The sequence below is a fragment of the Chiloscyllium punctatum genome, chromosome 7 (genome assembly GCF_047496795.1).
Source record: "Chiloscyllium punctatum isolate Juve2018m chromosome 7, sChiPun1.3, whole genome shotgun sequence".
Taxonomy (NCBI): Eukaryota; Metazoa; Chordata; class Chondrichthyes; order Orectolobiformes; family Hemiscylliidae; genus Chiloscyllium; species Chiloscyllium punctatum.
In genome coordinates this window covers 91,975,222-91,993,505 of record NC_092745.1, presented here as the reverse complement: position 1 = coordinate 91,993,505, position 18,284 = coordinate 91,975,222, and the positions used below count along the sequence as shown (strand labels likewise).

General features: G+C 38.8%; 2 protein-coding genes across 8 annotated transcripts in view; one reads left to right on the top strand and one right to left on the bottom strand.

The window, feature by feature from the left end:
* Positions 1 to 17,593, bottom strand: part of LOC140479932 (armadillo-like helical domain containing protein 1) — a 63,301-nt gene extending 45,708 nt beyond the window's left edge. For 4 of the 6 annotated variants that reach the window (XM_072574329.1, XM_072574333.1, XM_072574334.1 and 1 more), the window contains exons 1-4: positions 17,562 to 17,588; positions 12,521 to 12,752; positions 9,716 to 9,784; positions 673 to 839 (exon numbers count right to left, since the gene is read on the bottom strand). In XM_072574329.1, coding sequence (XP_072430430.1) covers positions 673 to 839; positions 9,716 to 9,784; positions 12,521 to 12,726 — 442 coding nt within the window. In that variant the 5' untranslated portion in view covers positions 12,727 to 12,752; positions 17,562 to 17,588. Of the gene's footprint in view, positions 1 to 672; positions 840 to 9,715; positions 9,785 to 12,520; positions 12,753 to 17,561 lie in introns of all 6 variants that reach the window. The other 2 variants (XM_072574330.1, XM_072574336.1) reach the window with 2 other exon arrangements.
* A 116-nt stretch (positions 17,594 to 17,709) lies between these two features.
* Positions 17,710 to 18,284, top strand: part of echdc2 (enoyl CoA hydratase domain containing 2) — a 59,215-nt gene continuing 58,640 nt past the window's right edge. The window contains exon 1 of one of the 2 annotated variants that reach the window (XM_072574326.1): positions 17,710 to 17,872. In XM_072574326.1, coding sequence (XP_072430427.1) covers positions 17,818 to 17,872 — 55 coding nt within the window. In that variant the 5' untranslated portion in view covers positions 17,710 to 17,817. The remainder of the gene's footprint in view (positions 17,873 to 18,284) is intronic. The other variant, XM_072574327.1, reaches the window with a different exon arrangement.

The window sequence follows — 18,284 nt, the reverse complement described above, 5'->3', positions numbered from 1 at the left end:
TCTTTGGTTTATTATCATTAAAATCCACAAAACTACTTGGAAGAGAAATTTGTTAAGCCACTGTTCATGACTCAGTGATTTCAAATTTGACTTAATAATCAAAAGTAGTGGAATAACTATATAAATTAATATATAAGTATCCACCATCTTTTATTGATTTGGGCAGTTTTGTACTGGAATGGCAGTTGTAGAAAACTACAGGCTATAATGTGTTGCTGAGTGTCTAACACACTGAAGTTCCAGAGGTACATAACATAAATCAAAAAGGATGATTCATTTTAAAGTCTTCATTTACATTTATCAGAAATAAGAGCTTTCCTATTAGGCAACTGGAGTATTTAAGCAGTACCCAATCACGCATAATCCTTTCGTAATGGACTTTCTGATTGAGACTTTAATAACCTTTATAAAAACAATAGTTTTTCTGGCCCATTTTTCACCATCCAGTCCTTGCACTCCACAGAGAAAAAGAGCTTTGGTCTTTCACTAGCCGCTGACAACTGAAATTTCTTCTCAAATCACCATAACCTCACATCTCACAGTAAGACCTTTATAAAACAGTGTTACTGAGCTGATCTCACAACATTGGGTATGAAAAGCTAACATGGGAACAATTCCAGTCAGCAATACTTAACCAGAATCACACAAGTTAGTGTCAATGTGTTAGATTACCATAGCTTTCACAGATTAGTTCCTTGTACTTTCGTCCAGCATTTGCAATAATTTGAAGCAACTTTAATGATTCTTGTTTATTATCTTCTCGCAACTGTTTCAATTTCAGAATTTCCAGAAACGTCAAAAGGCCACCAACTTCTAAAACTTCTATCAGATATCGATGTCTGCAATAAATTGTAAAATTTATCTGTTTAAGCAATGTGTACCTGTACTTGTCTAAAAGCAAAGATTTTACTGATGTTTGCAAATATATACAACATACTGCTAAAACTGTAAATAACAAGCTTTCATATTAATAAAAGCTTATTCTTTAGACCAGTTATTGTGTTGTTTTAGATTTTAGTCAGTATGTCAATCTGCCTTTATGCTCATGATATCATTATTGCATTATAGTACGTGACCTGAGGGTATAAAGATTTAATTATTCATCTTACATCATTTCAGGCACAATATTGTACTGAAAGCATATTCTTTGTTATAATCTCATAGCATAATAATAGTCCAGATACTTATGTGCCCATGGTATCTAATGTTTGTGTACAATAGCTATTTGTAACAAATATCACTTGGATTCTTCAATGCCATGGCATCCATGCCCAGTTTCTTATGTTTTGGGAAAAAAACTTAAATATTGTCACAAATATAAAATACCCTGTTGGAGACAAACTCCCACACATCATGGTAGCAGCAATAGTCATCTGTGAAAGACTCTTATCTTGATGGCAGATACTTGGAAAATACATTTGACTTTTCAACCTTCACTACCATACCATTTAAATATGTTGCAGTTCACTCACTAATAATTTGTTTCTTTCTTGAAAGTGAAGCTTCATCCAGACTTCATGCTGCATTGGAAACGCAACCAACATAATCAAAGATGCTTCGCACCCTGGTTATACTCTCCTCCATCTGGCAGAACATATGAAAATCTGTATACTCATATGAACCAATCCAAGAACAGTTTCTTCCTCATTGTTATAAGACTTTTGAATGGACCTCTTTAACATTAATATCGATCTCTCTCTGCACCTTCTCTGCAGATGTAACATTGTATTCTGCACTCTGTTCTGTTACCCTGATGCACTTGTATCGTATGATCTGCTTGTAAAGCAAGAAAGGCAACATTTTTCACTGTATCTCAGTATATGCAACAGTAATAAATCAAATCAAGAGCTGGTGTTTAACAGGAGGTGATGGCAGCAATCAAGGAGGTTGACACTGTACCTGCATGTTTTAACATCCATAGGAGGAGACATCATGGAAAGTATGAAAGCCATACAGTCATTATCAACCCTGAAAGAACTGAAGAAGTTACTTATCAATGTAGCGAATCCCCATTTTTTTTCATTTCTCTCTTGCATTGCTTATTGACTTACATGCTGTTGGCTATGAAGTAAGGTTTATTCCTTAGAAAGGAGAAAGGAGAAGGCTAAGAGGTGATTTAATAAAACTTTTCAAGATAATGACAGGTCTGGATTGAGTAGGTAAGAAGAAATGCAAATGGATTAGGAACCAGATGGCAGAGTAAAACTGTTTTGTTAAAGTGTTTTGCAAAAGAAGCAAATATATGAGGGGAGAAAAAAAAACTTTCTTATATAGTCAGAGGATATGGAATGCACTCCCTGAAAATGTGGAGGAGACAAGTTCAAATGGGGCATGTAAGAGGGGAATTGATATTTATTTAAGTAAAAATATTGTGCAGGAGTTTGGCACTGAGTCAAAATATTCAGAATGCATTGTAATAATTATATGATGGTGTGATTGTTTAAAGACCAAGCTTTGAACAATGTAGAATATAAAGAACTCTCCCATTTTGCATACAGTCATAAAGACGTACAGCATGGAAGCAAACCCGTTAGTCCAACTCGTCCACGCCAACCACACATCTTGAATTAATCCAATTCAATTTTCCAGCATTTGGCCTATATCGCTCCAAACCCTTCCTATTCATGTACCCATCCAGATCCCTTTTTAATGTTGTAATTGTACCAGTCTCCACTACCAATTCATTGTATATGCACACTACCCGTGAAAAAGTTTCCCCTTAGATTTAAAAGGAACCTGTCTCCTCTCACCTTAAATGTATGCCCCCTGGTCTGGAGAAAAGGACTTGATTTTTCATCCTATCAATGCCCCTCATGATTTTATAAAACTCTACAAAGGTCACCCTTCAGCCTCTGATGGTCCAGAGAAAAATGTTCCAGCTTATTCAGCCTCTCCCTATAGCACAAACCCTCCATCCTGGCAACATTCTTGTCATTTTTTTCTGAGCCCTTTCAAGTTTCACAACATTCTTCCGATACCAGGGAGACCAGAATTGAATGCAGTATTCCAAAAGTGGCCGAACCAATGTCCTGTACAGCTGCAGTATGATCTCCCAACTCCTATACCAATGGTCTGAACAAAAGAGGCAAGCACCCCAAATGCCTTCTTCACTACCCTGTCTATCTGCGTCTTCACTTGAAGGAACTATGAATCTATGAATCTGCACTCCAAGGTCACTTTGTTCGGCAATACTCCCCAGGACCTTTCCAATAAGCGTACATGTCATGCCCTGATTTGCCTTTCCAAAATACAGGACCTCACATTTATCTAAATTGAACTCCATCTGTCAATCCTCAGCTCATCAGCCCATACGATCAAGATACCGTTGTACACGGAGGTAACTTCTCGACTGTCCAATACACCGTTTTTGTTGTCATCTGCAAATTTACTAACTGTAACTCCCATATTCACATCCAAATCGTTTCTATAAATAACAAAAAGCAGTGTACACAGCATTGATCCCTACAGCACACTGCTGATCACAAGCCTCCAGTCCAAAAAGCATTCTTCCTGTCTCCTACCTTCTAGCCAATTTTGTATCCAAATGGCCAGTTCTCCTTGTATTCCAAGAGGTCTACCCTTGTTAACCAGTCTACCGTGCAGAACCTTGTCATATGCCTTACCGAAATTCATACAGACAACATCCACCACTCTGCTTTCATCAATCCTCTTCATCACTTCTTCAAAAAAAACCCAAGCAAATTAGTGAGACATGATTTTCCCATGCACCAAGCCATGTTGACTCTCCCTAATCAGTCCTTGCCTTTCCAAATACATGAAAGTCCTATCCCTCAGAATCCCCTCTAACAAATTGTCCACCACTGATGTCAGGCTCACTAGTCTGTAGTTCCCTGGCATTTCTTTAAGCTTCACTTAGCTGCCAACAATGCACTTTTACTGTCAGCAAGGACAGTGTTAAGAAGGTGCGTAAATGCAAACAGATCATTAAGGTTCAGAATCAATCAAGGGAAAAGTAAATTTCAGATAACAACCAAGCTTTCCATGGTGTCAACCTCCCATATGTTGTTGACATACAAGGTGATCAGATGCCTTGTATAATTGATTAATATCATATGTGCTGAAAAGGCAGGACAACATACACCAAAAGCTGACATCTACATGGCAGAGAATGCTACCATAATACTAGTGGGCATCCTGAAATACATGTGCCTGCACAAGTGTCGCTCTGCAGTATAACCCACAAGAGACCATCTTAGTGTATTTAAGAAATCACACAATTCCATACATTGGTACTACAGCGTGATTCTGCCAATGTCAAGCAAAGTTCATCTGGACTTCCTGAGATCTTCTACCTGGTAGATACCTACTGTCCAGCACTGGCAAGATAACAAGTATGCATAGTGCTCAGTATAGTCACAATTCATTGAGTTCAAACCACATTCATTTGGCTGAAACAAACCAGACCATAATGCAATCAAGCAGTGATTTCAAGTACCCTTATCCAGATGGATTTTAAAGGATAATAAATTGCTACATCTTAAAGATAGTGCAACCCCATTTACTGAAATTCCAAAATGCAGTGCAACATTCAGAAGCTTCAAACAGAGCTAAAAGATTGGAACAAAATGGTACAATTCATAAGGTCAACCGTTACACAGGTTGGTGGGGCTGTATCATGTGTTTCAAAGTAAGATGGGACCATTAAAGGTATGCCCCTAGATCCAATCTTTCACTTAGAAGGTGTCCAGAATACTGACAACCAAAGAATTAAATCCTAAATTTTTTGGAGCAAGCTTCTTTTTCAAGCTAGATGCAAAGTATAGATGCTGGTCTGTCCATTTAGGTCATTACATTTAGGACACCATTTGGATGGCATTGATTCCGTAGTTGCTATTTGGGTAAGTTAGCCAAAACATATCTCAGCAGATTATGGATAGGATTGTTGAGGAGGTACCAGGATGATTACATTTGACACACTGAGCAGATTACTCTATCCATACAATGACAAAAAAAATATTCCTTTCAATTTACACATAGATGCTGTAGACCTTAAAATGGAAGACATTCTCAAAGTTGATCTGTTATGCTTTGGCCACACAGAGGGGGAACAGTTGCAATTGCCAACTGCTGAAGGTGAACAATAATAAATATTGCAAAAGATCATTATCCAGAGATGGTTTCACAGAATTAAAAGAGGCTCCTGAGAAATTCTGTTCACTTTGGGTATACAAAGACAAACTTAGCAAATCATGACAAAGGCAAACAAGTCCTAATACCAAAAGCGATAGGCCCTAAATTCATGTCAATGTGACACCAAGGACAAGCAAGCATTGAAAACACACTATGGCTAGCACATGAACCTACATACTGGGCAAGGATGAATCAAGACATTCAATGACTCATGAATGCAAGTGAGGAATACCAAATGTATCAACGAGGGAAGTCTCCACATCCACACGAAGGTCCATCCAATCCTTAGATGAGAGCAACAGATTTATTCACAGTGCATGGAAAGATTACATCCGTGCGATTAATTATTTCTCAAAAATTTCCCATTGTTTGATGACGTAGTAACACAATAAGCATGACCATTGCTGACATAATGAGTGCTATTTTCTGTTTATTTGGCATCCCAGATTAGATACTCTCTGACAACAGACTGCAATTCAATAGTAAATGATGTCAAGATGTGTATTTATTGGAGGGTAACCCAAGTCACATCACCACCTCACTATAAATGTACATAGTCTAGCAGAGCACATGGCATGCACCATCAAATCAATGATCGTTAAATGTTGAACAACTAACCAAGATCATTGCAATGCTGTGCTGTGTTTCATGCATTTCTAGAACATCTTATGCTCAGAAGGCAAGTATGAACGACATTGCCCAGCAACCAATTGGCTAGCCATTGAGATACAGGAAATTCTTCTTCAAAAGACAGAGGAGAATGAAAGAAATACTCAATGTGCAAACAGGTGGAGAATCACCAAAACTACAAAAGGCTAGAGCACTGGAGTTAACAATACACATAAAAAGACTTGAATGCTAGAAGTTTTCAAAATACTCAACCAGTTCAGATCATACAAAGACATTACTGGTCATGGTGTTACACTGCAAGGGAACAAAAGCCAATTCAGGCCAATGCACAGCACACCAGTCAAAGGAACCTTGTTCAATTTCAATAGTGTATCTGTTAAATTGTATGCATTGCTGTTAATGTGCTTCAATAGTGGAAGGAATGAAAATATGTGGCCGTGATGCCAACAAAGCGGCCACTTTGTCCAAATGGTGTGTCACTTCTTGAATGTTGCTCCACTCATCTGGACAAGGCTTTTAAAAAATTCGCTAGCGGCATGTGGACTAGCATTTATTGCTCCAAGACCATTTATCCTTTATGGTGGTGAGCTGCCTTCTTGAATCATTGCAGACCATGGTGCTCTAAGCAGACCCACAATGCTGTCTGTACAATATAATACAATATCCTTTTACGAATTCCAGGATGTTGTTACAGCAACAGTGAAGGAACAGTAATATATTTCCAAGTCAGGACAATGAGTAGCTTGGAGGGTAAATTGGAGGTGATGACATTCCATGTATCTGCTGCCATTATCCTACTACTCTGATCTTGGGTTTGGAAGGTGATGTCCAAGGATCTTGAGCGAATTTCTGCAGTGTATCTTGAAGATAATACACACTGCTGGTGAGTGTCAGTGGTGGAGAAAGTGGATGATTATGGATGTGGTGCCAATCAAATGGGCTGCTTTGTCCTAGATGATGCCCACCTTTTTGAGTGTTGTTGGAGCTGCATTCATCCAGACAAGTGGGGAGTATTCCATCAAACTCCTAATTGTCCTTGTAATTGGTGGACAGGTTTTGGGGAGTCAAGAGGTGAATGGCATTATAGAATTCTGGACCTCTGACCTGATCTTGTAACCAATGTATTTATATGGCATATTTCAGTTGAATTTCTCATCAATGGTAACCCCAGAACTTTGATAGTGGGGGAGGATTCAGTGATAGTAATGTTAATAAATGTTAAGGGATGGCGGTTAGATTTTCTCTTATTGAATATGGTCATTGCCTGGCATCTGTATGGCATAAATGTTACTTGCCATTTGTCAGCCCATGCCTGGATATTTCACAGCTCTTATTGTATTTGACCATGAACTACTTCAAGCTATGGAACTGATCTGCAATCATCAGCGAATATCCCCACTTCTGACTTTATGATGGAGGAAAGATCATTAATAAAGCAGCCAAACATGGTTGCACGAAGAATAATACTATGAGAAACCCCAGCTCAGAGGTCTTTCAGCGGAGATAACTGACCTCCAACAACTATAACCATCTTCCTATATGCCAGGTCTGACTCCAACCAATGGAGGGTTTATCCTCGATCTATTTTGGCTATGGCTTGATTGAATGCAGTCTTGATGTCAAGGGCTGTCACTCATTTATACTGACTCTTCCACTGTTAAGGACAGGGATACTTGAGAAGCCTCCTCCACCAGCGAGCTATTCAGTTGTCCACCATCATTCATAACTGAATATGGCAGGACTGTAGAGCTTAGATTTGATCCATTTATCACATGCTGCTATATATGGTTAATCCATTCAATTTCTGGTCAAAGCATTACATTGATGATCGAAATGTTATTCTTGTAAACGGTTTTAACTGTTTGCACAATTAGCAAATTAAAAGCATCTGCCTACATATAACCACGTATATCTGATAGATATAATTTTTTTTGCAAGGGTGGGATGTTGTCTTGTGTCTTAATGTCACTATGGCAGTATGCCTTTAAGAGAAATGGTCATGATATCATCAGCATCATAGTATATGGCCTGAGGATGTAACAATCTCACACTCCACCTTACCTCAGATCACTTGAAGTATGACACTTTCTTGGCAGCATTGTTACCAGACACAGTAATATTAGTTCAGATGCTTAAGCGCTATCTGTTAGATTCTTCAATATCACCATATCCAACCCAGATTCTTATTTTACTGGAGATAACATAAGCATTGTTGCATTGGGTTAAAAAACATCCAATAATAACTATGTAAGTTAGCTCGCTGAGCTTGGAGGTTTGTTTTCAGATGTTTCGTCACCACACTAGATAATATCAGTGAGAGTCTCTGGTGAGGTGCTGGTGGTATGTTCCACCTCTATTTATAGTTCTTGGTTTCTTAAGGTGGGTGATATCATTTTCCGGCTCTTTGTTTTTCAAGGGAAAGTAGAGAGGATCTAAATCGATGCATTTATTGATGGAGTTCTGGTTAGAATGCCATACCTCTAAGAATTCTCATGCATGTCTTTGTTTCGCCTTGCCTAGGATGTGCTTGTCCCACTCAAAGTGATGTCTTTCTTTATCTGTATGTATAGAAACTAGTGATAGTGGGTCATGCATTTTCATGGCCAGTTGGTGTTTATCTATTCTGGTGGCAGGTTTCCTGCTAGTTTGTCCGATGTAGTGTTTTTAACAATTCTTGCACGACATCTTGTAAATGATCCTTAGGTTCATTATTCACTGTTTAAGTGTGTTGGGAGGTTTATGGACTATCATGATACCAAGGGCACTGAGTAGTCTGGAGAATTGAAAAATTGGAAAAAAGGACCCAGAAATGACCTCACCCACCTTAAGGAACCAAGACCTATAAATAGAGAGGCCAGACATACCACCAGCGCTTCACCAGAGACTCTCACTGATCATGTTACCTAGTATGGTGATGAAACAGCTGAAAACAAACTTGCTCAGCGAGCTAACTTACATACTGATCAACCTGAACTACAAATCTTCTCAAAAATCACTAACATCCAATTATATACAATTCATATCAAAATGTACAGTTTATACAAACTGAAAATAAAATGTTCAATTCAAAACATCCAGCTAAAAAGCAGGTATAACACAGTTTCACATTGAAATTTCTGTATATTTTAAATGAGTTGCAAATAAGTAAGATAGGCTAAATAAGAAAGTGTTTAAAAAGCACAATTTTCTGAATAAATGACAAAGACAGAAATATGTGTTATGAAAGCATATAGAGGCACACCGATGGAGATAATATTTTATATAAACAGTTATACTAATTGTTCAGCTGACTTGGCAAAAATTAGAACTATTTGTGAGTTATGTGTATTAAAAGGCTGAGGTAGTGAAAGCCACAGAAACAATTAGTAATGTTACCGAGTTCTCAACTTGAAAAGGTATCCCTGTAACAAACTGTGGGGTGAAAGGCAAGAAACTTCCCAAAGATGCACAGAAAGTGAGTAACACAACTGCTACAAGTCGCTGTTTACTTTCTAGCACCATCTTAAAAGTAGCATTAAAAGAGCTCATGGCCTTATTTTCATATGAATAATAGGCACGGCATGGTGGCACAGTGGTTAGCACTGCTGCCTCACAGCGCCAGAGACCCGGGTTCAATTCCCGCCTCAGGCGACTGACTGTGTGGAGTTTGCACGTTCTCCCCGTGTCTGCGTGGGTTTCCTCCCATAGTCCAAAGATGTGCAGGTCAGGGAATTGGCCATGCTAAATTGCCCGGAGTGTTAGGTAAGGAGTAGATGTAGATTTAGGGGTATGGGTGGGTTACGCTTCGGCGGGGCGGTGTTGGGCTGAAGGGCCTGTTTCCACACTGTAAGTAATCTAATCTAATCAAAAAAAAAACAACCAAAGAGATCAGATTTTTCATTTAAAAAGCCAATAATGATATAACCATTATTGTAGTGATTAAATTAAAGCTTACCCACTTGTTGCAGACAAAAATACACCAATGGCTTGTAATTGTTCAGTTAAACAGGTACCAACCATATATCTATTCAAAGAAGTTAAGTACTCCAGAAAATATTGACCATTCTCCTGTACATGGCACAAAAGAGCAACACTTCCAACTTCCAGAAGAATAAATAAAATATGTATTTCTAATTTATGATTAGATAAAGAAACAAACAAAGTAAATTATTTTCTGCAACTATTAAATTTTCCAAGAGTAGAAGCAGGATACAGAGGACATGGAATACAAAAATATTTTCTTTTATGCTCTCAAAGTCTCCAAAACCAGAGTTTTAGAGAAAGAAAGTATAATACCAGACACTGATAAACACAGAAACAGAAATTACTGGAGAAACTCTGCAGGTCCAGCAGCTTCACTAGAGAGAAAGCAGAATTAATGTTTTGAGTTGGCGACTCTTCAGAGTGATTAATCAACCCATATCACTCTATAATAATGTCCTTCCTAATTCTTTTCAACTTCCCATTGTAAATACAAAAGAAAGAATGACAAAAGCCTGTGACAGTAGAGGGTGGTGATATAGGGTGGCTTTTCAGATTGGAGGCCTGTGACCAGCAGTGTGCCACAAAGTGCTGGATGGCATGGTTAGTAAGTTTGCAGATAACACCAAAATAGGTGGTATAGTAGACAGTGAATAAGATTATCTCAGAGTAAAATGGGACCTTCATCAGATAGGCAAATGGGCCAAGGAGTGGAGTTTAAATTCAATAAATGTGAGGTGTTGCATTTTGGTAAAGCAAACCAGAGCAGGACTTATACAGTTTAAGGTATGACCCTGGAGAGTGTTGCCGAACAAAACGACCTAGGGGTGCAGGTGCATAGGTCCTGGAAAATGGAGTCGCAGGTATACGGGCTGGTGAAAGGGGAAAGATTTAAAAGGGATCTAAGGGGCAACTTCTTCATTCAGAGGGTGGTGCATGTGTGGAATAAGCTGTGACAGGAAGTGGTGGAGGCTGGTACAATTACAACATTTAAAAGGCATCTGGATGGGCATATGAATAGGAAGGGTTTACAGGGATATGGACCAAATGCTGGAAAATGGGACTAGATTAGTTTAGGATACTTGATCGGCGTGAGTGAGTTGGACCAAAGGGTCTGTTTCCCTGCTGTATATCTCTGGCTCTACCTCTGCTGCCAGTGATCCACATTTATTCTCACTATTTTCTATCTTTTTACATATCTATAAAAGCTATTACAACGTGTTTTTATGTTTCCAGTTAGTTTACCCCAATGTCCTAGTTTTTCTTTGTTTCTTAACTCCTTTGTCATACTTTGCAGAATTTTAAAATACTCCCAATCCTCAGACCTATTTCATTTTCAGCTACATTAAAGCTACTTTAGTCCACTAACTACCCATCCCTTGCTTTGCCAGGTTGGATTACTTTCCCAACTTAATTCTTAATCCTTAAGCTAATGTATTACTATTGCTGATTATGGATTTGTTTTTAAAATCATCCTTGTCTACAGATTGTAATTGTTCTTACCCTTTTTAACTGGTGTACTTGAACCAACTTGTCGCTCATGCATACAATATTTGCTTTGTTCAGATTAAAAGCATCAAGTTCAGACTTTCTTTTCAAATTTTCAAACTTAATTGAAAATTCTTCCATATTATAATCACACTTCCCCAAAGGCCCCTTTACGACAAGATTATTAATTAACGTTGACTTCTTGTCAGCAAAAGATTCAAATTTAAAATTCGAATTCATTTATTCAAACCTTTGTGTGCCTCAACCCACTCTCAAAGCCCCCAGTAGCCCAAAGTTCCTCCAACTCAGACCTCTTGTGTATTTTCCAGCCTTCATTCTACAATGGGCAATTATTGCACAAATTGTCCAGATTCTATGCTTAGGATTTTCTGTCCAAACCCAGCTTCTCCACTTGCCTCTTTCAGGTCCTTTTTAAATCATTCCCTTCTCACCTTAAACTTATGCCCTCTAGTTTTGGACTTCTAGGAAAAAGACCTTGGCTATTCACCCTACCCATGCCCCTCACAGTTTTGTAAACCTCTACAAGGTCACCCCTCAGCCTCCGATGTTCCAGGGAAAAAAGCTGCCGCCTATTCAACCTCTCCCTATAAGTCAAACCTTCCAGTCCCGGCAATATCCCCATACATCCTTTCTGCACATGGCAACATCCTTCCTATAGAAGGATGACCCGAATTGTACACAATATTCTATGTGTTTAACAAACTTTTTAAAACCCAATTATATAACTCCAGTGATCATCCTTCACAAATGGACCTGAAATGTTGACTCTGCATTCTCTCCACAGATGCTGCCAAACTTGCTCAGTTTCCCCAGCAATTTGTTTTTGTTTCTGATTTCCAGCATTCCCAGTTCTTTGTTTTTTTTTCCTTTAACTAAACACTTGGTCATTCTCCCCTTAGGATTTTTCTCAGATTATCATATATCATAAAAGGAGGTGATTCTGTCAATCACATCTGTACCAGCACCCACAACTCTGCCTATTCCCCATTACAAATATTTCCTTTTCAAGTATATGCCTAACATTGTTTTGAAAATTACTGTTCAATCTTCCACCACCTTTGCAGGCTGCGTCTGATAAATTTATATCTGATTCAGTCTACAACAGTCAAGTCAAAATATGCTTCTTTAAGAGACACAAAAGTTCTATAATAGCATACTATTGTCTATTGTTTCCCTCACTGATGTTCATTGATTTCTTTATAAGTTAAGAAATATTCTCCACAACTTGATTGAAAGCAGATGTTAAAATTCAGTCTAAAGAAAAGGATACGTTAATCTGAGCCATGCTGTCAATCTTGTGAGAAACAGACTGGCACCTTGAGCAAACTGCAGTTCAAGCTCTGGACCAGTTTTACCTTTATTTGTATTTATGAAGTCATTCAACATACGATGTCGGACAGCTTTGGTGCCATTGTCCCACTCTTGTAGAAAACTCATCAGTCTAGAAATTTCCACTTCTTCTTTTGATGAAGCCATTTTCAGAATATAATTAATCTTGTCAGCTGAGGAAAAAAAAAGGTTAATATGTCATATAACATACCACAACATGGGAGCAGATTTAACAGCGACAGTAAAAGTAGGATGTGAGGTGGGTGGTTGGGTGTACTGAATTAAACAAGAGCCGAAATCTCAATTTCCTGACTTTGGGTTGAGTTTGAGAAATCCTGAGCAGATGTTAGTGGTGGAGCAACTATCACACTGCCTGATGAAGAGATCTATTTACCATGTCAGGAATACTCATTAAATAAGAACTTCAGTCCTACTTAGTCAATGGCACACAGCAAACTTGTGCTTCCAGTTTCCTGACAAATTAAATATGGTGTGCACTGAGCACAGTTGTTCAATTTTTATGTCGGAGGTTAGATTTTATCTTTGTCTTTTCAGCAACAGGTGCAGGAGAAGCTGGATAATATAGTAGCAGCAAGGACAAGGGACAGGGTTAGAAGGGGGTGTAGAGGGTTGGGTTCTCAATTGGTAGTACGACAAGGCATTGACATGTGTGGATGCAGGAAGTGGAAGGAAGTCTCAGGCTTTATCTTATAGGGCAGGGTCCATCATTGGGAAGATCAGAGCTAGTATACCTCAAATTTCTCGACATCAAACTTCACCTGCCGTCGATCTGCCCACTCCACCAGCCTGTCAATGTCCTTTTGGAGTTCTACAGTATCCACCACAGTTTACAATTCTTCCAAGTTTAGTATCATCTGCAAACTTTGAAATTCTCCACTGCACATCAAGATTCAGATCATATATCAGGATCGCAATACTAACCCTTGGTGAGTTCCACTAAAACCTTCCTCCAGCCTGAAAAATATCCATCGAGCATTACTCACTGTTTCCTATCACAGATAATTTTGTATCCATTTTGCTACTGTCTCTTTTATACCATGACTTACAATTTTCCTCACAAGCCTATTGTGTGGCATTTTATCAAAAACCTTCTGAAAATCCATGTGTATCATGTCAGTAGGGTTATTTTCACTGACCCTTTCTGTTACCTCCACAAAAACTCCAGCATATTTGTTTAACATGATTTCCCCTTGAGAAATCCATGCCAACTCTTCCTAATCAATCCACCTTTTTCCACGTGACTACTAATTTTATCCTGAATAATTGTTTCAGAAAGTTTCTTGCCACCAAAGTTTTAAACTAAACAGAATGTAGTTGACAGAATTATCCTTACAGCCTCTCTTTAACAATTCATTAAGACTGTGTAGTAGTTGAAGATATGTTTCTAAATGAATACTTTGCATCCCTCTCGCCAAAAGAACAGGATGATGGGTCTAGATTAATTTAAGATATCTGGTCAGCATTGATGAGTTCGACCAAAAGTCTGTTTCCATGCTGTACAATTCTACGACTCAATGCTGATGTTGTAGTTAAGGAAGACATGAAACGAATGGGATAAATGTAGTAAAAGGCTTATGCCTGAAACGTCGATTCTGCTGCCCCTTGAATGCTGGCTGATCGGCTGTGCTTTTCCAGCATCACACTCTTCGACTCTGATCTCCAGCATCTGCAGTCCTCACTTTCTCTTAATGAAAGGCAATATTAAGGCATTTTTCATCTTTGAAAGTAGATAAGTTTCCAGAACTGCAAGTGACGCATGCCAGTCTACTGAGAAGCAAGAGAAGAAATTGAAGAAGCTGTGCCCATCATTTTCTGGTTACAAATATGATGCCACAGAATTGGAAGACTGCTGATTTTGTAAATACTATTTGAAAAAAAAAAGGAGGAATATATAAACAAATAAAAGCAAACCACTGCAAATGCTGGAAATCTGAAATTAAAACCAGAAAGTTCTGGAGAAACTCAGCAGGTCTGGCAGCCGCTGTTAAGAGAGAAGAGTTAATGTTTTGAGTCTCATACAACTCTTCTTGTATCGCTCTTCCTCAGAACTGAAGAAGAGTTATGTCATACTAGAAACATTAACTCTGTTTGTCTGTCCACATTCGCTACCAGTCCTTTCTGATTTGAAGCATGCAAAGATGCAAATTAGGACTTGGAGTGAATCATTCAGCCCCTCTTACATGCTCCATCATTTAATAAGATCATCGCTGATTACTGTGGCCCCAATTAGACATCCAAACCTACTCCTAACAATCTTTGAACCCCTAGGTCAAGAATCTACCTACCTGGGCCTTAAAAATATTCAGTGACCCTGCCTCTACCATTCCCTGTGGAAGAGCATTCCAAAGACCTATGAAACTCAGAAATAAAATCTTATTCGTATCAATCTTAAATGGGAGACCCCTTATATTTAAACGGTGTCCCCTCATTCTGTTCGCCCCCAACAATGGGAAACATCCTTTCATCATTCACTCTGTAAAGTAGCCATAGGATGTTTCACGAAGGTCACCTCTCATTCTTCTAATCTCCAATGAACACAGACACGACTTGTCCAATCTTTTCTCAAGAGATAACATACCCTCCACCATTTCAGCCATCAGACAAATGAACCTTCTCTAAACTGCTTCTAACAGATTAACATTCTGTCTTAAATAAGGAAGACAAAAGTGTGCACTGTACTCTAGAAGGTGGCTTCACCAATTGCCCTTTACAGAAAAGCATCCCTACTTTTATAATCCACTTCCCTTGCAATAAAAGAGTGAGGCAATTAGTTATATGTAACCAGAGGGTCAACATTCCACAAGCATGGGACATTCAAATAGACTGAGTAGTCACAGACCAGTCAGCCTAATTATGGGGTGGACTGAATATTGGAACTATAATGTACTAAGTACTTTTTCTGAAAAGTACTAAGGGACAGTATTAATCATAATTCAGAAAGATGCAGGGCAACCACCATAAGGAAAGATCATGTCTGACAAATTGCATTGAATATTTTGAGGAATTTTTTTAAAAAAAGGAGGTTGATGACAAGATTTTAGTAAGCTTTAAACAATATCTAACATGGCAGACTAATCAGATAGTAAATGTTCATGGGATTCATTGGAAACTGGTGACTTGGATACAAATGTTGTGCTGTAGCACTAAACAAGGGCTAATTAATGGTCCACAGCTACTTTTATGTTGGGAAAAGTATTTCAAATTGGTGTTTCACAAGGCTTAATGCTAGGTCCCTTGCAATTTTGTAATATAGGTCAATAAGTTAGTCACAAATGCAGAGATATGATCAAGAGGTTTGCAGATCATGTAAAACTTGGCTGTGCAGTTGATAGAGGATGCCATAAAACTGGAAATATTGTACACTGTGAGGAAAGTAGTCATAGAGTTGTAGTGCATGGAAACAGGCCTTTCGAGCTGTAAAAAAATTATCAGGATGAGACGAATCTGGTTCATTTCCTGTTGCGATGTCGATAAGCTGAGGGCACAGATTTAAAGCAATTATTAGCACAAGAAAGAAGTTGAGGAGAATGTACTTCACCAAAGAAAGGCGGGTTAAATTGTTTAAATACTGGTAAAGGCAAAAGTCCTCATCATATTTAAAAAATAGTTAAATATGTAGCTTAAGTGTGGTAATAAATACAGACAAAGAGCTGGAAAATAGGTTTAGGTTAGATAGCAAACTTAGAGTACATGGAGTAAAAGGGATGGTGATAGCATGAATATAAAATTGGCCAAGTAGCAGGAAAGAGAAAATAGAGGCAAGCGATGGAGGTTGATGACATAAAACTGGACGTATTGTGAACTGTGAGAGAAATAGTCATAGAGTTGTACAGACCCTTTGGTCCAAATTGTCCATACAGACCAGATATCCTACAAACAGAAAAACCTCGATTATCAGAAGGACACGGGCGGGGAGTATTTCGTTTGGTTAATTGAATTCCAGATAATCGAATACCAGATTAATAGCTTAGCCAAGCATCGGGACCTTGCAATCTTGCCGATAATCCAATATTCAGATAATCAAGTGCCGGATAATCAAGGTTCCTCTATAAACCTAGTCCCAGTTGCCAGCATTTGACCCATATCCCTCTAAATCTCTTCATGTACCCATTCAGGTGTCTTTTAAATACTGTGATTGTAGTAGCCTCACCACTTCCTCTGGCAGCTTGTTCCATACATGCACCACCCTATGCATGAAAAGGTTGCCCTTTAGATTCTTTTTATAATCTTAGTCTGGTCACTTTAAACTTATGCCCTCTAGTTTTGGATTCCCCCACCCCAGGAAAAAGACTTTGACTATTCACCCTATCCATACCCATCATGTTTTAATAAAGGTCACACCTCAGCTTCTGACACTCCAGGGAATACAGCCCCAGCCTATTCAGTCTCGCCATACTCTTAACATTAATGCTAATCTTTCTGTCCAGTTCTAGACACCACAATTCAGAAATAATGTAAAGGCATTACGGAAGGTGCAGAAAAGATGTGTGAAAGTAGTTCCAGAATTAAGAACTTCTGTTATGTAAACAGATTGGGGCTGTTCCACTTGGAAATTACAAGGGCAAAAGAAGACTAGATGGCAGAATTCAAAACATGAATGACCTGGATAGAGTAGATGAAGAAAAACCATTCTTGCTGGCATGAAGATTGAGGAAAAAGAGCACTAATTTAAGGTGAATAGCAAAAGAAGCAACATTGACAAGATGAAAACTTGTAATGCAGACTAACTTAGTACTGCACTGCCTGAGAATGGAAGACAAGAGCATGAACCAAGACCAGGAAGATGGTATCAAGCTGAATAGCTCTTTCTGAACTGAAAGTCCTCAGTTCTGCTACAACTGTTTCTATGTTTGACACGTTTAGCCAATTCAATTATTTTAACAACCAGAAACTTGTTGTATTAAACTGGTTCTATCACCACATTAAAAACAACAACGCGATTTCACACAGACCAAACCTACCGTGAATAGTAAACAGAATGCCAGTAATTGGCGTTTCCCGTTAGCCAACTATTAGGCAGGACTTGAAGGGGTGGAGCTGAATACACCAATAGGAGCCGCATACCTGTGAAAGGGGCGGGCCTCACATGAACTTCCGGTTTGGCTCGTTACTAAGGAAGTGAGTGGGTCTGAAGTAAGGCGTATCCGGATTGAATGATTCAGGTTGTCTCTGCTGCAGGGTGATCTTCGATTTAACTGGAAGAGGGTGAATTAGGAGATGGGAGACAAGGACCTGGAATATACTGTTGTGTTCCCTGATCCCAGTGATTCAGGTGAAGTTTGTTCGTGGTTCTGATTTGGTGATCGTTATGTTCGGGAATCTTTGCACTTATATGACCATCAGAATTGGAAATAGGAATAAGTCAGCCCCTCGAACCTGCTCTGCTAATCACGAGGCTGTGGTTGAACCGACATTCCTCACGTCCACTGCCCTGCCATTTCCCCTGTAACCCTCGATGCCCCTTCTGATCAAGAATTAATCACTGTCAGCGTTAAATATACACAAGGGCTCTTCCCCGTACAGCTGTCTGTGGCAAGGAGCTCCAAATACTCTAAACATTTTGAAAGAAGAAATTCTTCCTCATCTTACTTTTAAGTTGACGCCCTTTCATTCTGAGACTATGCGCTCTAGTCCTTGACTCTCCCCATCAGTGAAAACATCCTCTAGTATTTACCCTGACAAGC